At 41.1% G+C, this 23,046-nt stretch overlaps 1 protein-coding gene across 25 annotated transcripts in view; it reads right to left on the bottom strand.

Moving 5' to 3' along the window:
- DMD (dystrophin) overlaps positions 1-23,046 on the bottom strand; it is a 2,843,071-nt gene that overhangs the window by 80,433 nt on the left and 2,739,592 nt on the right. For all 25 annotated transcript variants that reach the window (XM_079909736.1, XM_079909735.1, XM_079909718.1 and 22 more), the window contains 3 exons: positions 22,386-22,587; positions 19,905-19,990; positions 17,676-17,833 (listed from right to left, as the gene is read on the bottom strand). In XM_079909736.1, coding sequence (XP_079765862.1) covers positions 17,676-17,833; positions 19,905-19,990; positions 22,386-22,587 — 446 coding nt within the window. The remainder of the gene's footprint in view (positions 1-17,675; positions 17,834-19,904; positions 19,991-22,385; positions 22,588-23,046) is intronic.

The following is a 23,046-nucleotide window of genomic DNA, read 5'->3' as shown; positions in this document are numbered from 1 at the left end:
GAACTCTTTGGCCAACCGAATAGTAGGATCTGGACCGACAGGTCATTTGGCTTGTAACACTACTTCAGAAGTACTCCACTCGTTACCCCTGATTATAAATTTAACACCATCATAATGAGCTGTTTAACCTTGAATTTCCTAGCTGCAAAATGGTATCAACTCAAGCTACTGATCAAAAGCTTTTGTTGAGCACTTCTCTCTGTGTAGAGTGCCATCACAGAGGTACTTTGTGAAAATTTGCTTAAAAATTAAAAAAGAATTATAGAATCTGAAGATAAAAGGGGCCGTGGAGGTGAATTCATACTTTTGGAACGGCACCACAGAGCTGTAAGACTCTCAGCAGTCACCGGGTTCAAACTTATCCAATGGCAGTGTGTTCTTATAGCCGCTATATAAATACCACCCGTGCGAGGGAGCAAATGGATGACCCTGAACGTTTGTGTACAGGCACCCCTGTCAAAAGTGCTTCGTCACACCGAGCTGAAATCCACCAGCATAGCCAATAGGAGCACAGGCTCCAGAGTCCAACCACAAGCGTTCAAGTCCCAGCTTTGCCACTGACTGTGTTACCTTGGGTAAATAACTTTATCTTTCTGTGTATTAATTTTCCTCTGCCATGAAATGGAACTATTAATAGCACCTACCTCGTAGGGTTGCTTTAAGCTTTAAATGAAAGGCACCTGGAACAATGTCTGGCACGTAACAATAGCCATGTCAGTGTTTGCTGTTGTTATTGTCATTATCATTATATGTTTGACCAGAAACCCAGAAGTTCTCAGCCTTCACAAATCCCTTTAAATCTTTTACCAGAGCTGTCATGTCTGTCCGTGCCTCTTCATCCCTATTCCTTTTATTTCTTCCTCATATGACATGGCTTGGCTTGCCATTGTCCTTTAGAAAACTATTTTCCAACTATGATCTGCTGTGAATGGTACCTCCATTTCTCTGGACAGTATAACTGGATGACTTTCTTTTGTTCTGTACTACAGGCTCACACAGGGTTTCTACTCAACTAAAATCTCTGGGTCAGTGTTTCCCAGTGTGTCCAGCAGATCAATGATCCAGCAAAATGTTTCACGAAGAGAAGGTCAGATTAATTAAGGACACATTGCACATTATATCTGTCTCTTAAAATTCTTAATGCACGTTAACATACTAAAAGCTGAGATGGTTGTCAGTAAAGAAACACATTAAACCTTATTGGACCTCAGAGTTTCCCACACTAATTACTCAGTGATCCCAGGACATTTATCATTTTTTTTAAGTTATAAGGCTTGTGAACAGAAGGTACTAATGCACTGTTGGGCATGATAAGAAATGCAGTTGGCTGTTTTCAGTGATTCCTCCATTTTGTACTTGTTCATTTGGGATTTGTTTCCTTCCACTTCTGTCAAGGACTTTTCTGTTAGTTTTAGCCCACTGTATAATCTCATCTATATCTTTAAGAATCCTGACTCTTACAGCCAATGAATTAGCCATTCTTCCCAACTCTGTGTAAGTTTTACATCTTAAAATATGTGTTCTGTCTTCACCAAAAAGTCACTAGTGAATATCAAACAGGCCAAGGTCACACATGGGCCGCACTCCACAGACTGCACCTCTGGTCAACACAAATCCAGAATCCAGCCCTCTCTGCTTGTTGGACTGTGACTCTTTCCAGTTATATTATTATTTAGTCTCTACTGAATGTGTTTCTCCATCTTGTAAACAAAGATACAGTGAGAGACTGTGTCAAAACAACAGCAAGTTTCGGCTACGATATGTCCTATAACAATCTCTCGCTCCACTGGTCTAGAAACTAAATTTATCAAAATAACCCTTTCGAGCTAGGACAAAAACCATCAACGAAAGACAGCAAATTGAAAAGCATTGCTAATTCATTCCAATTTAAAACACGGGGTTTATTGTTGCCTAATCTGGACCTATATCTATTTCCCTGACTTAGGTTTAAATGATAGTTTGTTTAATGATAGATTCAAAGACATGCTACAAAGAAAGAATTCAGGCTTAATACAGAAAGCAGAATATTAACAGAAAGCTTCTATTCATTCCGGAAGACAGAAAAAAATCTGACCATGGGTCAGCAACAAAGGTAGGTGTCCAAAATAAAGGGGGAAAAAAAAAGACCACGTCTGTGATGTATAATAAAGGCATAGCAAGTATAGTGTGAAGAAATGATCACATTACCCTAAGTACTGTTCAAAGCCTTCTTAGAAAACGGTGTCTAGTTCTGGTGGCTATAGCTGACCCAGAACTTAGAGAAGGCTTGGCAGAAAGGCAGAGCGATAATTAAAGGGTTTGAAAGACCTATGAGAACAGTTTAAGGGAACTGGGATTATTTAGTCATTAAAAAACACCCAAAAAACACGAGGCTGTGCAAGACAGAGTGGCTGAAGGGGCGATTTAATAACAGTTTTCAATTATGTGAACGGCTCTGCCATGGAGGCCTGTGACCAGCTGTTCGATTTCTCCACTGAGGACAGAACAAGAAGGATTTAGGCTGTAACTCATACGGAAGCGTTTCCTGATAATGAAAGTTGTTAAAGCACTAGTGTGCATTACCAAGGGAAGCTAGAGAATGTTCTCCTCTTTCAAAATACCATAGATTCTCCTGTGCTTAAAGGCTGCAAATTCTCAAGGTTCTTCCCACCTCCACAGACGCAAGGTCCATCATTCTGGCTCTTTTAAAACCACTCGGCTATGCCAACTGACAGCACTGAAGACAAGATATGGGGATTCACATTCTCATTCTGTTTCGATCTTTCATGTGTACTACAAACCATTCTGTATCCTAGTGTTATATTCCCTCTCCTTTTGTCCGGCGATAAAGAAGGGAAGAATTAAAAAATCAGGCAAGCGTCTCTAAAGAGCTAAAACAACTGGAACTAAAACCCAGCTAAAATTACATTTTGATCATTCTAGAAAAAAATAAATAGGTTAGTTTGGAATGACAGGAAGTTGCTGAGGTCAAAAGACAGGTATGGTGGCAATGGATTGAGATCATCCTTGTAGGTACCATTATCTGCTGACCTACATATAGGTCTCAGATAGCTTCTCTTGCTATCAAGGATGACCTTGCCCTTGCCCCTGCCCCTAAATGCCAGTTTCAAACCATCTAAGCAAAAACTCTTAGAACGGGCCATTTAGCCCTGGGTTTTGTTGTTTGTTTTGGGCAATGCCTCCTCTTTTCTCTTTTATGGCGTGCACACACAAAGCAGGGATATCACAGCTCCTTCCACTGTGACAGCCACAGTACGCAAGTATCTTGCATCTCCACTCCTTCTCTCTTGGTCCTCTCGTCAGCAACTACCCACAGCATGGAGGCTAGGGAAGGAATCCACTGTAATTACTGCTGCCGCCTTACAGCATATGGCAGGGTGGCTTTATACAGATGTCATCTTAACAACATACAAAGACAGTCAAAGGGGGAACTTCTCTGGTGGTCCAGTGAGTAAGACTCCACGTTCCCAATGCAGGGGGCCCGGGTTCGATCCCCAGTCAGGGAACTGAATCCTGCATGCATGCCGCAACTAAAAGTCCGCAAGCTGCAACTAAGAACTCCACGTGACGCAACTAAAGATCCCGCATGCTGCAACTAAGAGCCGGCAGGATGCAATGAAGAGCCCGTGTGCCACAACTAAGACCCGGCGCAGCCAAAGTAAAAAAATAAATATTTAAAAAAACCAAAAAACCCCCAGACAGTTAAAGGAATCCCAGAATCTCAGTATCTGGAATTTCTAGCCAAGGGATGTAATTACCAATATAATAATTTCAAAGGACATTACGGGGCAAGTTGGGAGTTAGGGGATTTGCCAGGGTTCAGAATAACTTTTGGGTTTCTTTCCCGTTGTGCCTTCCATAAGCCCTTAGGAACTCAAGGGCCAGGCTCTGAATGGCTACCAGGGTGTCAACCTGAATATTTACTTTTCTCTCAGGCTAACAGTATCAGTTCATGGCCACAGAAGAAATGCAATGGCAAGGTTTCTCAGCAAGCCCCACACTCCAACTGCTAAAAACACATACAACATATTTTTAAGAGACGGTAACTGACATCGCAATTGTCAGGCTTTTGAAAAACCACGTCAATCCTTAATAAACTGAAAAAACTTAGTATAGAGAAAAGTAAACATTGTGTAAGAGACTGTACCCAGTAGTTCTCAGATGATAAAAAGGAACCACTTTTTGCTCTGGAAACAATACTTGTCTAAACCTCCTTTGTTTCTCTCCTAGGTTGCAGGTTATTTAAAGACAGGAACTATGTTTCTACACCTTCCATGAAGGTTTGCTGAATTGAATGATGGGTGGGAATTAAACTGTGATCACGATAATTAAAAGGAAGGATTGTAGTATCTGAATGAGGTTAGAATAAAAAAAAATACTGCCTACTCATCCTGAAGAGAAAAAAAAAAAAAGAAAAAAGCTCATAAGGGTTGTCTAAGGAACCGAAGACAAAATAAGTACGTTCTCAAACGCCCAATTTACTTTTAAATAGTTTTTAAAGTAACTGGCCTCTGTTGGTTTGTCTGTTACAGTATCACACGCAAAAGGCTAACCCACAGTCTATTCCTGGATTTGGAGGGTATATTTAGAATGATCTGGCTTAAAATGTAGGAAGATGCAAAATCTATACTGGGGGCCTGAAGGGAACCTCACAGGCAGGCAGCCGTGCTCGAGGTCAGAGACAATTCTGTGCCTCAGAGGACACCTGACAACGTCTAGAGACGTTTTTGGTTGTCACAACTGGGGTACAGAGACAGGTCGGGATCCTGCTAAACATCCAACAATGCACAGAACAGCCCCCTACAACAAAGAATCTTCCAGGCCAAAGCGTCAGTAGTGCCAAGATTGAGAAACCTTGCCCGAACGTTAACACCGTACATGGCCAGGGTTCATGTGTCGAAACTAAGAAACCAACATGGGTCCACTGTGATTAACTAAATGCTACAGGGCACCTAACAGGCAGGCAGCTATCCTCTACAACACAGCAGCCGAGAAGCTACGGTAGGCCTGTTCAATTACCGACTGGTAGAGAAGGGCTTCATTGGTTAACACGTTGTGGACAGAGAAATGCGATGTCGTTTCACACCTGTTAGAATGGTTATCATCAAGAAGACAAGAGATGAGCATTGGTGAGGCTGGAGAAAAGGGAACCCTTGTGCACTGTTGGTGGGAATGTAAATTGGTTTAGCCATCATGGAAAACATTACGGAGGTTCCTCAAAAAATTAAAAATAGATCTACCATGAGATCCAGCAACTACACTTCTAGGTATATATGCAAAGGAAACGAAAACAGGATATTGAAGAAATATCTGTACTCCCATGTTCACTGCAGCATTATTCACAATAACCAAGACTTGGAAACAACCTCAGTGTCTGTCAATGGATGAATGGATAAAAAAAGATGTGGTGTGCATATATACAGTAGAATACCATTCATTCAGCCATGAGAAAGCAGGAAATCTTGCCATTTTTGACAATAAAGAAGGACCTTGAGGGTGTTATGCTAAGTGAGATAACTCAGAGAAAGACAGATATGTATGGTATCACTTATATGTGGAATCTAAAAAGCTGAACTCCCCAAAACAGAGTAGAATGGTGGTTATTAGAGGCTGAGGGTAGGGGAATTGGGGAGATTATCCACTTACAGCTAGTAGATAAATAAGTCTTGGAGATCTAATACACAGCACAGTGATTTTAGTCAACAATACTGTATTATAAACTTCAAAGTTGCTAAGAGACTCGATCTCAATTGTTCTCACCACAAAAGAGAAACGGGGGCTTCCCTGGTGGCACAGTGGTTGAGAGTCCGCCTGCCGATGCAGGGGACACAGGTTCGTGCCCCAGTCTGGGAAGATCCCACATGCCGTGGAGCGGCTGGACCCGTGAACCATGGCCGCTGAGCCTGCACGTCCAGAGCCTGTGCTCCGCAATGGGAGAGGCCACAACAGTGAGAGGCCCGCGTACCACAAAAAAAACAAAAACAAAAACAAAAGAGAAACGGTAATTCTGTGACGTGAGAGAGGTGTCAGCTAACACTTGGGTGGTACTCATATTGCAGTGTAAGTGTCAAATCAACACGTTGTACATTAAACTATAAAATCTTATACGTCAATTATACCTCAATTAAAAATTTTTAAGGTTGTACATTAAACTTATACCATGTTATATGTCAATTATACCTCAATTTTTAAAATTGTAAGCTAAAAATATACTTACATATTGTGGAGAGAGGAAAGAGAAAGGACTGATAAATTAAAAAAGCCCAAACTGGAAGTAACAAGGGAACACGCTAAAATCGTAGACCCTGATTTGAAATCAGGTTGCTTTTCAAATAGAAACTCTATGCAATGTATTTCATGACAAATAACAGAAATTTATTTATTCATGGTAAATCATTAACCAAAGCAAGGTTAAGGCAGTCAGCTAGTACAAGAGTGTGTGTGTGTGTGTGTGTGTGTGTGTGCGCGTGTGTGTGTACATGTGTGAGTGTATGTTTTCATTTCTTTAGTAGAGTTCCTGCCCATTTCAAAGAAAAATAGTAAGTAAATTCAGAAATATTGCATGCATTCATATGCATGGATAGAATTTCCAAACATTCTTATTGACAGAAATTTATGGAAAATACTGGGGACAAACCACAGATTTTTTAAAAAGGTTAATCTCTCCTTCCTGGCCATTTTCATCTGCTGTTTTCACTAGTAAAATATTCCCTTCATAAATCCAAATAACCCTTTCAATATCGCTGCCACTGTTAATAGGTTATAGCATTGATAGCTGACAACCCAACTTTTCTGGCCCTGATTGTAAAAAGCCCTAGTGTTTGGAAAGATTTGCTGAATTCAAATTGATCAAAACTGTTTTGTGAATTACAGTCTGTACACAAAGATTTAGAACTACAAAGAGAATGGTTAGCCAGGGTCAGACCGTATAGGACAGGCAGTTCCTGACTGTTCCCTGAGCTGTTATTACGATTTCTTTAACAACCACTAAATCTACCAAGGGCATCAGTGGAATATTTTACGTAAGAGAGAAGTCTACACTAGCAACGAACATAAAAGGAGGAACAAGAAAAAGTTGTAAAGAATATTAATGACTCTTCTTCCAAACAATCCCAATTTTTATGAAAATCAAATGAGTGATAAAAAATCTGCTATAAAATTATACGAAACCTGCATGTAACCAATACAACAGAAGGAAGGTGGCATTTTGGTCATCTTAGACATAAGATCCTTGTGTCTTACCTTTGAGTTGTTGAGGAAACTATAGTGTAGGGGCACCAGGGATTATTTATATGAGGCTCCACACAATGTTTTTCACATCTTGTTCTCAGTCTATGCTACTTCTATTCAGAGAACAGGTGGTCTCACGTGAAAGGCCACGCCGTACATATAAGACTGTTTTCTGTATCTTGTATCTCTGTTACAAGAATTGTTACCCAGAAGATCAGGTAAGACTTGGCTGATAATGACCCAGCTTTAAAGTATACACAGTACTCCATATCCCTTTCTGCCTTCTCCATTTACAACACTCAGCATATAAAATCAAAGAAACCTGGGGAGAAGTAACTCTTGAGATAATGTTTCACCTGATGTTACAGATGAGAAAAGGCTCAAAGAGGAAACAGCTCAAGATCATCTATTAGTTGAGACTAAAATATGTATGCCTAAAGGAGTTTGTAAAGAAGGGTGGACAAAAGTGATTTCCGATGGGAACATACAAGGCTGATCTCCAAAACCTTTTGAATCTTTAACTTGGCCAAGAGTACGAGAGGCTCTGCTATCTAAATATGGCCTACCTGAGACAATGCCCAGGTACCAATCTTGAACTGAATTCTATGCTGGTCTACTGAGAGCTACATGAAGATACAATTGAATATTCAATAAGCACTGAGGTAAATGCATACTCTTATCTCTTCTGATCGTCTCCTTTCCTCCTTCTTTTTGACATTACATGTCCTTCCTCCTACCGTTAGATGCTATGACATATATGAGCTACATGGACTGACAGGTGCAGGTTAACGTAAATTGAGGTAGCAAAAGGGAAAAAAGAAACAGAAAAGCCTATGAGTTTCTCAATCCTCATTAGCACATAACTCATGTTATATGACTTGGTCCCACAGAAGAGTTGGCTGATACGGAAATGTATTTATCAGACACATGCTTACATTGTTACGGGGGAAAGGACGGTTAATTCCATGCACTGGCGTTTTAAGCAACGTCATGGCAAAAATAGTATCCAAAGGCAGCTCAGTCAGGAGAAGTCCCATTCTCTCTACACGGAAAATCACCCTGGATGTCCATGGTGATACTCAGAAAAAGAGAGGGGAAAAGTGGGAGCTCTGTTACAGAAGAAAACCAGCTAATACGTGCAGAAAAAACGGTAGAATGAGAAAACCACTATTAGGCGACCACTAATGTAATCACTGAATTAGAAAAGGATCACCAATGGAGGCTAAAACCATAGGGGGAAAGGCTGTTGAGGAATAGAGTGATCACAAGTGCTCAAAATATCACAAGAATGACTTTCTAATTTACAAAGGGAAAAGGACACTTTTACAATGGAAATATCTGACACCACCTTACCATTCTTAGCATTACTGATAAGAACCAAGTGTCATTTTGTCCCTCCAGCTGTGATGTAGTGGGAAAGACACAGCAGCGCCTCTGTCGTCCTCTTGCCAAAACAAAAAAATTCAACTTGAATCTAATCCAAAGAAACAGCCAGAAAAATCCAGAATATGAGGCGTTCTTAAGAAAGCTGCTTGGACTCTTCAAAAATGTCAATATCATGAATGAAAAAACCAAAAAATGCTGGGAGACTGTTCAGATTAAGTGAAAGTACAGAGGCATGACAAGCCAATGAAAGACAAAGACCTTGACTGGATCCTGGAAGAAAACTACCAGAAATAAGGAACATTCCAAAGCCATGGGGACATTTCAATGTGGACTGCAAGCTAGATGATATGACTGACTTAATGTTAAATTTGTGTGTGGCAACAGTATTGCAGTTATGCAGGAGAAAGGCTTTTTGAAACAAGATATATGGTGAAATGTTCAGGGGTTTATGTTTTATGGTATGATGGCCTTTTACCTTTAAATGGTAAAGGAGAAAGATGTGTCTGTGTGTGTAGATTCAAAGGCACACATACAGGGGAAAAGTGAAATGTAAATGGGGCAAAACGCTAACCGGGGGTTGGACAGATGTACGAGACATACAGGTGTTGATCATACTATCCTTTCAACTCTTCTTTATACTTGAAATTTTTTCAAAATAAAACACTGGTTGGAAACCATTGTTTCTCACCAAGCACCCCCCTTCCTGGGGGGGAGGGCAAGGAAGGCAAGAGTGTAAGGAACTGTGATAACTGTGATAGGGGAGGGGGAAATGCATTAATAACCAATGGTATAAAATGTGAAAAACTCTTCAGGACTAGTTTTCTCGCAAAACACAAACCTAACACCAAACTGATGTCCTCCCTGTCCTTAGCTTCATTGCTCTAATGTGTCCCCTCATATACTCGGCCGAGATGTGCTTTCCCCAGATACCCGACTATGAATTTTCAGCCATAAATACGAGTTGAAGAAGCCCAACGTTACCAGAAATTTTTCTTGTTTGAAATAAGGATTGAGAGGTCAACAGCTGTGTTCATGAGACAAGAAGAAGTAAAAGGCTTCCCATAACTGCTGTCTTGGGTAGAAATCAAGTATTTTATTTAAAGTTCTGAAGATAATGAGCAGGTTGGAGGCCAGCAGTCACTGCTCTAAATATTAATGAGGACTCTGAATCACCCATTAAAGATAAAATAAGCCCAAACAGTAACACACAGTGATTATCCGCTCTTCATTTACATGTTCAAGGACAACTGTCCTGACCTCAGGCTTTCCACTCCACCTGACTAATAAACCAATTAACACCATGGCTCCAGGGAACAGAAGCACAATTTTTAAATCTATGCAAACCTGTAAGTATACTCAATGTTATTCATTTATGCTAGAGAGTTCTTATTTAACAGAAAACTTTCACAGATACATGGTAGAGCACATATATCTGCCTGTAGATATCATGGAATATCTTTTCTCAAGTAGGTATCAGGACAAATTATGCTCAAGTACAAGACAGCACATTAACTCTTCCACTGCTGCCTCCTACAATCATTTAAAATCCAGTTCAGGAAGAGGCAAAAGTATAGGAACAGAACACAGAGACTGGGAGCAGGCAGGATGACAACAAAACAAGAGGGAATGTTAGGGGTGATGCAAATGTTCTGTCTTGATTGTAGTGGTGGTGACAAAACTATATGTCTAAACTCAGAGAAGTGAACACTGGAACAGACTGTACTGTATTTTTTTAATGTAGCTTAAAAAAAAAAGCTAGGGCTTCCCTGGTGGCGCGGTGGTTGAGAGTCCGCCTGCCGATGCAGGGGACACGGGTTCGTGCCCCAGTCTGGGAAGATCCCACATGCCGCGGAGCGGCTGGGCCCGTGAGCCATGGCCGCTGAGCCTGCGCGTCCGGAGCCTGTGCTCCGCAACGGGAGAGGCCACAACAGTGAGAGGCCCGCGTACCGCCAAAAAAAAAAAAAAAAAAAAAAAAAGCTAATTAGAATTTTTTTTTTTTTTTTTTTTTACTATTTTTTCAAATGCCCTCCCCCAAAACCCAAAGCAAACAAAAAAAAACCACTTTAGCTGTTAGTGTATCAAGACACCCTGGATAAACAGATAAGGGTGTCCCAGGAAGAAGTTTTGCACTTCCCTTTATCTTAAATAATCTTCGTAGAAAGACAGATGTTTTTTAAAAAAATCCAATTTACAAGCCAGTGACAAACATGGGAAAAAAGAAAATGGTAAATGTTGAACTCATATTTCCTTGTTTCTCTGAGCTTTGTGGGTAAGTATCAGTTTGAGTTAGAATTAATGGTGAACTGATCAAAGGGAGTCCAGAATACACTTCCAACTAAAAGCATGGCTCTCAAAAAAAAAAGGTTTCTTTCATTAGCACCTCTGCCTCAGCTTTTGTAGGAAAGGGGGGAGAGGGGAGGGGAGGGGAGGGGAGGGGAGGGGAGGGGAGGAGAGGAAGGAAAATTTGGTCCTAACAAAGACTTCTGCTCTAGAAGGGTAAAAAGCAGAAACAGAATGACATGTGCTTTTCCTTAGCAGTAAGTGTATAAATGAAACAGGTTTCAACTCCAACACAAACCTATCTTTGAAACACTGGTGAAGAAAATATCTACCACTCCACATGGAGAAGTTAACAGCATAAACCACGACATAATTATGAAGGTAAACCACCACAGCTTATAGTCAAAATAGAAAAGAAGAGCAACTGAAAACCAATAGTGAACTCCAGACAATGCTGATAATACCCTGATAAAAGGTCTTTCCCCAAAATTTGCAGGAATTCTGTCCATGAGCAGGCCCAGTAGGAGCTCAGTGACGCTAGCTCTACTTATACATACCAAGCCCTAGTAACTTATATCGTAGTTATTAGCGAGTATCCATCAGTCCAAACGGGTGTAAAAAGAATGTCCGTAAGACCAAAGGGCCCATATTGTTTTTTTTTTGAAGGAACACCTTTATTTTATTTTGTTTTTTTAGGCCGCTCCATACAGGCATGCGGGATCTTAGTTCCCCGACCAGGGATCGAATCCGCGCCCCCTGCAGTGGAAGCGCGGCATCTTAACAACTGGACCGCCAGGGAGGTCCCAAAAGGGCCCATAACGGCCAAAGGAAACCTAGGCAAAGCAGATTTTTTAGGAGTTATTTTAAGGATGGGAAATGTAAAATGTGATCAATTGGCATGAGGAATGCCGGCAAGCTGGTTAAGGAGTGTGCTGGCATGGTACTTTAACACCATCTCAAGAGTCTCTAAACTCTCATCTACAGATGCTGGGTTATGGATAAAAGGAATTGTTGATCTTGGTGGGCTATTCTCATGTTAAAATACACTTCGGATAATCATAACTAACTATGTGCCCACCACTCTACGTGCCCTGCCTCTATTCGCTCACTTAATCCTCACAACTGCTCCAGGAGCTTAGGGGCCAGGAAGGTCAAGAAATGTGCCCAAGGTTGCACACCCAGCAAACAGCAGAGCTGGGATTTGAACCTGGGCAGCCAGCTTCAGGGCCTATGTGCTTAACCACTCTGCCACTCACTACTCCAGATGTCCTGGAATGATTTACTATTTACACACACACACACACACACACACACACACACACACACACACACACACACACACACACACACTAGTTCTCGACAGTTGAGGTGGTAATTTATTCCCATTTCTGTATCATTCTATATTACAGCAACTGTGCACAGATGATATTCATTTTTGTCAGAGGAATATAAAAACTCAGAAGACAGATGAAAAAGCAACTTATTCATTTTGAACGCATGCATACAACAGGAGGCAGAAAACAGATGCAGAATAAACAACTTTTGGCACGCAAGCTCTTGTAGGTGAAGCATATTGAATACAAAGTTGGTACACTCGATTCTGTCTCAACAATAAGGTGCTTGCAATGTTTACAGCAGAAAATACTACAAAGACTATCGGGGGGAGGGGAGAAGGGAGTACCTCTCAGGGCACTGCCAAATACCAATTTGCAGATACATGACTCTTTTCTGGAGTCACTTAAAAGCGTAAAGTTTTGCCCACCTAAGAGGAAATACTATTTCATTTCATTTGGAAGTAGACTAGACACCTGAAATTGGGATTAGAGTATTTTAAATACAGATCATAGTGTGTGTGTACACATGTGTGTTGGGGTAGGTGAAGGCGTGTTCATTTATCCACATATCCTATTATAACCTAAAATTCACATAAAGGATCATGCTAACACTTTCTTCGTTCAGTCTAATATTTGAACTGGTTAAAGCCATTTATTTCTACTCAGATGGTTTAGCAGAAGGAAATGCTGGCTTGGAACATAGGGAACTTGGGCCTGATGTCTAGTTCTGACATAAATATAATTGCAGAATGGAGAAAATATTCACTCTGCCTATGTGGGTTTCAGTTTTCTCATCTGAAGAAGGAGAGATGTGGACAATGTCTCAGGTTCCTTTGGGCAGCCTGTTGACTCACTGCCAGGGCAGACCCGGCCTTGCGGAGGTCATAAGGATCAATCTGTTCTGTCAACAGGGAAGATCCCATGGAATATGAAAGCAGATCAACCCGATGATGCATTAACTGAAGCTGTATTTCCAAAACAAACTAGTTTCAAATCTTTACTTCTACTAATGCCCAAAAGAGTCATTTTCCCAGTACACGTGTTGACTGCCATACGCTTCTAATGTAGAAACGTATCCTGTTGCCTCCTTTAATATCAGCGAAGATACTACTGTCAAATCCATACGTTTATAGTGAATTTTCCCTTTTAAAACCCACAGATATGACTTCATTTCCTGGCCTCGTGGATAATTCCTTGATGGACCTATACTGATTTTTAAATAGGCAAAGCATTTTATTTGGACTTGGCAATTCCTTTTCTCTTTAAGAAGTTTTTCGGTTTTTTTTAAAATTGTGGTAAGATACATATACCATAAAATTTACGATCTTAACCATTTTTAAGTGGATAGTTCAATGGTATTAAGTGTATACATACTGTTGTGCAACCATCACCGCCATCCATCCCCAGATGGGCTGAGGAAACCTATAAAAAGATCACCCAGCTACCACTGCACGTGAAAACACTGCTCTGCTCTCCTCCTGTCCCTGCCAGGCCCTTGTCTGAGCCAGAAGCCAACACTTTCCTAACTGTACCGACTTGAAAAGAAGGAAGTTTTCTAGTCGGTGACAAAAAAAAAAAAGGAAATAAAAAGACTACAGTCTGAAGTCAACTTCTCCTTCTGTGATGCAGGGAATGTATTTGTAGGAGAAACAAGTACTTTCCTGCTGTTCATTTCCTTAGGCTGGTAGAAGGAACAGCCTTTGAGCACAAGCTTGCTGAAGGAACCAGCCCGGCCCCATTCCCAAGGTCTTATGCTTCAAACAAAGGGCAGGGGGCATTATCACTCCTGTTATCTTTCCCTCCAGCAAACATTGAATTTTCATGCATGCTGCATGGTTTCCGAAAGGCAAGGTGATAGCCAGAGCTCCTGGCTGAGGAAAAGCCCGCCAGGGCTAGGACGCCAATTCTGAAGGAAGAATTCACAATGGATCTGTTCACGCAGACTGCCAATTCCTACCAAGTAGAGAGGGCCCCCAAATCTGAGTAATATAAACCTCACCCGGCTCTGTACCCATAGGACGTGCACCACAGCCTTTTAGCAACATCCAATTTGCCAACGCTCCGTGTCTTAAAGTGAGGATTCCTCTCCTCCCCAACTCTCCTATGTTCCCTATTTTGTTATGGCATCATGTATTCTAGCAGAGACCCAGAAAAAAAAGGCCTGTTATTTCACCTTGGGAAGCTGGAGAGCCTTAAAATGAAAAAATGCATATTTGGGGATGAGGCGGAAAATGGGCGGGGGGGTGGGGGAGGCATGCGCTCTGGACTAGGAATCAAACTCTTCCACCAGCTGAGGAAACGCAGGGGCGCTGATAAATTGTTCATCTATTAAAAAAACCCATAAAACAACCCCCCCAACCTGCTTATTCTATTCTCTTCAAAGGGTTTGGGAAGATTAAATGAGAACTGTGTGAACAAAAGTAGAATATTACCATCAGTAGCAGTAGTAACAGTATTATTTACAAGCATGGTTAGTACAAATGGGAGGGAGAATCTGTTACTTGGTAGTGAAAGCAAACCGTGGGCAGCTATGGAAACAGATCAGGAAAGGTCTGAGAGTTAAGTAGAGAAATTAGGATTTATTCAGTGGACCGTGAAAAGAAATTGAAGATTTCGAAGCACGGTGTCATACACTGAATACGCTTCTCTAAAACCCGTATGAGAGCAGTGAGACTGACAAAAGGCACCAGGGGGTCTAGAGGAGGCTTGCTAGGAAGACAGTGCAATAATCTATGCAAGTGATGAGAAGGCCTGAAAATAGCGTATGAGTGGCAATGAACAGGAATCACACAAAAGATGCTTCTTTCCCTTAAAAAGAAAAGTTAGCACTTTACTCATTTTTTTTTTTCTAATTCTAAATGTTCAAAGAAGAAAATCTGGAAAATACAAAAGAGTAGGGAAAAAACCCCGTCCTGTCACCACTGTTAATATCTTGATAGATTTCCCCCCAGTCTCAGAAAAGACCTTTCTGAGAGCTTCGAGACTGGCTAGCCAGGATGTGTTCAACCACTATGCGATCAGGTAGTGGACTGAGTTCAAAGTTCTGACGCTGAGAAGAGAGTGTAGCTGTTACAGGGACAGGGACAGAGCGAAACAAGAGGAAGCAGGGGAGTGAAGAAGGCAAGCATCCCGCAAGAGAATGCAACAGGCAGTCGTGGAACAGACCGGGCTCCTGATAAGAGGACGGCACGACGGAAAGTAGAGTTTCTGTTCAGCAGCCCCTTGTCCCGACAACCGAGTTCAAGAGGCTAGAGCTTACTTATTCCCACCACAAAAGAGAAACGGTAATTATATGACGTGATGGCACTAACTACTGCTACAATGGCAATCAGATTACAATATACAAATGCATCAAATCAACGTGCTGTACACCTTAAATTCACACCATGTTATATGTCAGATACATAAAAAAAAAAAACCAGAGAGAGCCAGAGTCTGCAGCGAGGGTGACGGTGGCTGCAGCACCATCAGTTCCGCGAGGTGACAGGACAATGGCTCCAGTGGCCCTGAGGCCAGCCCGCCTGACTTCGCGGCAGGAACCGTCTCTCAATAGAGATGGCTGTCGGCAGGTTCGAGCTCTGACCGTTACTCTCAACCTCAGTCACAAGACATACACGGCTGTGTATATATGTATATGCGAACACGTGTGTGTGTACGTGTGTGTGTGTGTGTGTGGTTTCACAATTAGAAAGTAAAAAGTCACTGAAACTTGACTGAAGAGAAAACGCTTCGGAAAAAAAATTAAGCACTGCAAGTTGTTTTATAATAGGGTTTTGAAAAAAAAATGGATCTGGACTATTTGTGGCCATTAATATTCATTGTGTGAAAGTTACTTGTGTCTACGTTCTGGAGTAGAAATGTTAATGCAGCAACATGTAAGAAAAAACCCAGAGGAAGTGACAGTCTGTTCATGTTTTGGGAGATTTGAGTATGAGGTGAAAAAATGCATTTATCTCTCCACATCTGTTTTACTTTTACAGCCAATTTGCCATAATTTTGGCAAAACGATCCAAACAGTATACCCAATGCTACATTAAGTGGCCTTATTATGTGTGCATTTATTTACTCTGCCCAGCGAACTATTAAATGAATGCTAAAAGTGCTCTAAATATCTAAATATTCAAAATGTTCTGCCCAGAAGGCCTTCTATGGTTTTACCCTAGTCTGTGGTCAGACTACATACAGGTCTAACCCAGTTATTTGTACACCTAGTTCTATCGGTAATGAGATTACCACGGACGGATCGAGAAACCCCATACAAGAAAAATAGTTCTTACCATTTGAAAAACAACATAAGAACACTGTGAATAATGTAACACTCCAAATACCTCATTCCTTCAGTGCTGGTGGTACTACAAACAACTTTTGACAAAAAGCCATCTGGTAATATGTATCAAAAAAAGCCACAAAACTGTTTATATCTGTTAATCCCATTTCTGAGAATTTATCCTAAGGGAAAAACTTGTGTCAAAGAAAAGAGCTAACTACATAAAGATGTTCACTGCAGCATTATCTATCTTACCAAAAAAGAGAAACAAACTAAATGGCTATCAACGGAGTGCTGAGGCACTTGGGAGGAAGAGGGTATTTCTGGGGACACCGATTATGGTGTGGAAAAGGCACTGGGGCAGCAGGATACGAAGGAGAATGGACAGGAGTGTGTGGAGCTAGTGACAGACATTAGCAGAGAGTACAAACCTCCAACCTGCTTGTAAGCCTATGGGAAGTCACCATCCAGGCCTTGGAACGGTAGAGGAATGTCAAAGTTACAAAAGGAAAACTTTAGGGACTTCCCTGGTGGCGCAGTGGTTAAGAATACGTCTGCCAATGCAGGGGACACGAGTTCGAGCCCTGGTCTGGGAGGATCCCACATGCCGCAGAGCAACTAAGCCCATGCACCACTACTAGGCCTGCGCTCTAGAGCCCGTGAGCCACAACTACTGAAGCCCGCGCGTAGCAACAAAGACCCAATGCTGCCAAAAGTAAATAAATAAATTTATTTTTTTTTAAAAAGATAGCTGTGTCAACTATTTACCAACAGCTACTGAAAAGAAGGCTACGATGACAGAATTAGGTTAGAAAAAAAAAACTAAGAGACTAAGATACTCACAGACAAAGGTCATTTTCTTTTTTACAAAGGATTTCTCTGGCTGGAGATTACTTCCTCCCTCGCTAAACCATGCAGACTCCCTTCCCTCCCAACATCTTAGCAACTGCGGGGTTCTGGCTGCAGACGCAGATTTCTTTCCCTTCCTTTGCACTGTCCTCTCTCCCCAAACCCACAGTTCCAGAAGCCACTGCCTACAGAGGTTTCAAATATCAAAAATCCCTTACCTACCTGCCTATGGAAGAGCTAACATGAGAAACTACAGTTCTGTGGGGTTTTATATTAATTTCTAAAATACAAAAGAATAAGTATGTTACTTGAGAAGGTGAATAACTTACAAATTGGAAGCAGCTCCTGACACTCGGCTCAATGTTACTGCCCCCAAAGGATGCGACTTCACCCAACTGTCTTGGGATTTGGATAGAATCATGCAGAAGGAGGCCCAGTCTGCGCTGGTCACAAAATCCAGTTGAACTGGCCACTTGCTTGAAAAGGTCTACAAAAGGAAAAAGAGAATTGCAACCATCCAAAAGCAGAACGAAGTAGATGTTAGCAGAATCTAAGGACCAGCTCAACTCCAGCACCAATTCGCAAGAGCAGCCAATATTCCCACCGTGTACTTCTACTGTACACTAAGCTGCACATTTATTATTTTTATGGATCAAGTTAATCATCACTGTGTATATATGAAGTGTGACAACTTTTAAATAAACTACAGCCCTGCAAGTAACGAGAGCTTACGTACAGTTCTGACATGTGAGTTTTTCCTAAGCCAGAACATAATACTTTAGAAAATATTTTATATATATGACGTGACCACCATCATAAAATAAATGTTTCAGCCTTAAGAAACACAGAACGGGCCCAAAGCACCATCCCCCTTCGGACAGCAGCTTCCAAAATATATCAGAATTGGGCCTTCTTTATGAAGTCATACGATCACTGAGTTTCTCGTACATGTTCCCACAGGATGCTGTACATATTCGTAATTAGCTCATATCACTTTACACTGTCACTGATTTAATATGTGTCTTTTTGGCTGAAGAATGACATCCCCTCAAGGTTGGGACCGTATCTTGGTCAACTGTGTGCCGGAAATGTGTGCAGTAGGAGAGCAGCCAGGTGGAGGATAGCAGGTGCCCAATATACGTGCATTCAAGGAATGAATGAATACGCCAAACACTTGCAACATGTTTTGGTCTCAGAAATACAATTATTTTAATCCTACCTTGTATTCAAATAAAAGTTGCCCAAAAAGTAAATCCACGGAATATTTTCCTACTCATAAGCACACTTGAAACTCTAAGACATTAAATGTTTTAACGAGATATTTAAGATGGCAGTAACAACATTGACCTCTCACAGCATTTTCTCGTCTCTCCAGTACACACACGTAAGTTCAGAATTATGAATGATCTTCAAATAGCCCCGCTTGAAGTTAACAGTTTTGTTCCGCCAACCTCAAACCTGTTCCCTCTCAGTAGTTATTTGAAACACAAACTGGAAGCTTCCTTGATGAATCAAGTTAGTATCACGACGTTCTGGTACCATACCTATCCCAAGTAACTACGATATTTAAAGGACGAAAGCCCACAGAAAGATTCTGTTTTATCCAAAACACATTTTCAAATGGCTAACAAAAGCTGGTCTGTTCTTTTTTCTTGGGTTCTTAGGATGAGAAAACTCAAGTGGAAACTACATAAAAGTGAGAGCTAAAAGAGCTTGTGTATTTTGTGGGAATTTACTCCTAGGGGGGAAATGAGCAGTAGGACACAGCGTGGCTTTGGAGGAATTCAATCTCTTTTATCTCCTGCCCGTCCTTAAGCTCAGCACATCTCCACATCCCTGTGTGGCTAGGCCTTAGGGGAAAAGAGAAAAGACAAGATACACTAGGTTTGTTTAATATTCCTACCGAAAAGATTTCTCACGAGCATTTAAAGGGGAAAAACAAGTACATTCCTTCACAATGGGAACGAATGGTTACTTAGTCATCTCCACTGTCCCTCCTCTAGCATTTGCTTTTAATTTGGATTTAGAAATTTTGAGCAGAAGAGCCCAATAGCTCATCAAAAGGAAATTCTTTAAGGTGTTCTTTACCCTGTAAGAAATGGCAAGCTGTCTCTCAAATAATAAAATGTTAATCACATCACAGAATTGGGTATGTCAGTACAACTCGCAGTAAGATGATTATAAAATAAAGAAGGTTTCATCCAAAGACGAGGCAAGTGCACAGATTAAACCTTCACATTTATTTTCCTGACTTAGACAAAGGGGTTAGGAAATCGCACTTTACCCCCGAGGAACATGTGTTTTACTCAGACACAGTCAATGTAATGTAAAATAATACTCGGACTGGAGAAGTTAATCCTCATTCTCTATTTAAATAACTACAATTTAACATCTGACATGGAGCGGCACACATCACATTTTATGACAGTCTGAAAGTAGTTCTACATCTCACATGAGGAACCTGCTGTCAAATAAGAACACCATGTTATTCCCCATCTAAAACTGGGGTAATTAGCCAACATTAATAAAAGAATACTGAGTTCATATACACGACTTACATCTGTACTTGTCTTCCAAATGTGCTTTACACAGAGAAATGATGCCAGTTTTAAAAGACAGGACCCGGATCCTCCCTGTTCGCCCCCTGTTATGAATAATCAAAGCAGAAAACAATTACTGACACTTTACTGAACGATAAACACTTCTTAGTTAAGAGAAAAAACCTTGGATATGGAAACGCTACTGACCATTGTTTTATTAAGATCATTAAGAATGTTTCTGAGTTCATTCTCTCTTTGGCTGATGACCCAGAACGCGATGGAAATTTGACCAACGCGACCAGTGAACACTTACCAAGTTTTCAATTCTTAAAAGCCCTTCCTTGAATGGTAAGAGTTTCTCTACATAAAAATAAGAAGAATATCCTTTTATTCATCTATGGAGAGCCACCTGGGTTTATGTCCATAAGGGGAAGAACTACTACTATGTACTAAGAAAATCCCCTACTTCAGTTATTGAAGCCAAAACATACCAGCAACTAACTGCTCTGCTCTCTTAAGACTCATTTAGACATTCATCAGATTGCCCCTTATTGAGAAGAAAATTAATCACTTCAGGTCACAAGACACACAGTATAAAATATGAACGTTTCTCCCTACAAGAAAAATATGATACAGTCTATTAGGGAGCATTTGAATAGATGATCTTAAAGAGCAATTTAAAAATAACCTATTGCTATAGCAGTGTTTTAACATAGGTATGCTTTCACTTTACATAGAAACCATTCCACATGACAAATTTATTAACAAGTTCATTTTGCCCATGGGAAGAACTTAAAAGAATGAGAAGTTTTTCATTTTGTAGAAAATGTCTTTTGATGATTTTCAGCTTTTATTTTGTTATGAAAAACAACTAAACCATATATGTCGGTTAAAAAAAGTCTGTAGAATAACTGCAAAGGATAGGTCCCAAGAGTGGTTATTTTTGGTGAGCGATATGCTCAGCTTTCAACTGGTGCAATTCACTAAATCCATCAGTCAAGCAGAAATCCCGGGTCCTACTACGTTAACAAAAGTACTATCATTGGAAGATTTTATCTTTTTCCCTCTTTAAAACGGCAAATCAAGGTTTAAGAAACTTTATATAGTGACTCAGGTCTTCGAGGAGTTAAAGTTGTCCCCAGATAATTTTCAGGCATAGGGAAGGGAAGTTATCTACTCAGAATCCGCTCGTACGTCATCTGCAAAGAGAATGGTGCCAAAATATATTTGAGGGAAGACCTGAATAGAAACCCTTATCAAAGCAAATCTAAGGATAATCTGTAATTAAAATCCAACAGGATCAAGGGCTTGGTAGATAATGATGAGAATTCAACAGCCAGGTGATCTTGGAACTTAAAAAGCAATACCTTATCAAAATAACAAAGAAAAAAAGGTATACATTTATATCCAGGAGGTGGCAGAAATCTACACCAAAGGCAAAAGCAAATAGTTGCTACGCAACTCCTTTCAGAAGACCTTCCCAGATTTCCAAATGCCGAATACGTTCTTGTTGACATGTGAAATCAGGCGTATAGTAATTTTGATGTCTAAGAAGAATTCAGTTGAAATTAAGACCAATTCCTTCTGCTACCTTCCTCAATTGTCTTCATTAAGCTCAAGACAAAAGTGGGGAGTTCTCCTATGTGCAATCCAAAAGAAACGAGTGTTTTCTAAGAGGGAGGGATGAATGGAGGTGCCAAAGTGAAACTTCGTAAATCCTTATAAAAAAAAAAAAAGACTTCCCCAGTTTGAGGATCTGGATTTGCTGCACTAGGGCTTTTTTCTTTTTTTGGCTTATCAATTTACACTCTTCTGCAAAAAATCTCTCGAGTGTCAGCTAACACTATTCAGAGCTGGTGACAGGTGTGTCAGCATCTCCAGGAGCACACCCCTTTCTGCCGGTGAGAGGGAGCCACCCCTGAAGAGGACGGAGGAATTCGAAATTCACAGGCAAGAAAGGGAAAGAACTAATGGCTACACACTGACTCATTCTACTATATGAAAAATGAGTATCTCAGGGTTTGGTTTGTTTTCTAATCTAATGAGAGCATTCTACATTCTAGTTCTTACCTCCTAGCTTATCAAAGTATTTTTCAGTTCCATTAAATGCAAAAATGATGGCTCCCCTGGTGGCGCAGTGGTTGAGAGTCCACCTGCCGATGCGGGGGACGCAGGTTCATGCCCCGGTCCGGGAGGATCCCACATGCCGCGGAGCGGCTGGGCCCGTGAGCCATGGCCGCTGGGCACGCGCGTCCGGAGCCTGTGCTCCGCAACGGGAGAGGCCACAACAGTGAGAGGCCCGCGTACCGCAAAAAAAAAAAAAAAAAATGCAAAAATGATTAATCACGAGGATAGCATTAGGTCACATGGCTTCATGAAACTTTCATCCTGAGTACCATATTTCTAGACTGGAGCCCTGCTGTGATGCTAATGACACCGTCACCGTTCTGTAGACTAAGTGTCCAGTGGTATAGTCTGGAGAAAGCCTGCTATACGTACGTGTCATATACATTCAGCAGCCAATTGAGACACATATCCACGCAGAGAGGGACGTTGACCAGATTGTTGTGCTCTTGCTGCAGGCGATCATAAATAGTGGTCAAACAATTAATGATCTGCAGGATGTCCATGGGCTGGTCATTTTGCTTGAGGTTGTGCTGGTCCAGGGCGTCGCATGCAGCTGACAGGCTCAGGAGATCCACTGCAAGAGCCACATAAAATCACAGGTGATTCAAGGGGGAAAAGCCTTCTTTCACTGTTTTCCTTTTTGACAATCCTGGTAGGACTGGCTTCTACCCGTTAGTAAACAGCAAACCCGAACCCTACCCGCTTTTATTAAAGGGTTTTCTTTTCACCCCTCAGCTCTAAGTTTGGTAAGTGTGATGAGTACTCAAGCTCTGAGACTGTCCTTAACTCCCACTGGCACTGGGTGAAGATGTGGATGAAGAGACAGTTCCCATTCCTGAACTATTAGGAAATATTTGAGCGTTAAGGGGACCTAGAGTGTTCTACAGGAACACAGTCATTTCCACCTGAATTAGAAAGAAAAACAACTGTTTTACTAGAGATTTTCGAAGAGTTTCTGAGAATACCTTCTCGTATTAGTACTAGAGAAGGTCAGTTTGATTAACCGGCATGGTTAGGGTTGTGTAAACTCTTA

This window comes from Stenella coeruleoalba, assembly GCF_951394435.1.
Source record: "Stenella coeruleoalba genome assembly, chromosome: X".
NCBI classification, from domain to species: domain Eukaryota; kingdom Metazoa; phylum Chordata; class Mammalia; order Artiodactyla; family Delphinidae; genus Stenella; species Stenella coeruleoalba.
This window is presented reverse-complemented; position numbering and strand designations above follow the sequence as displayed.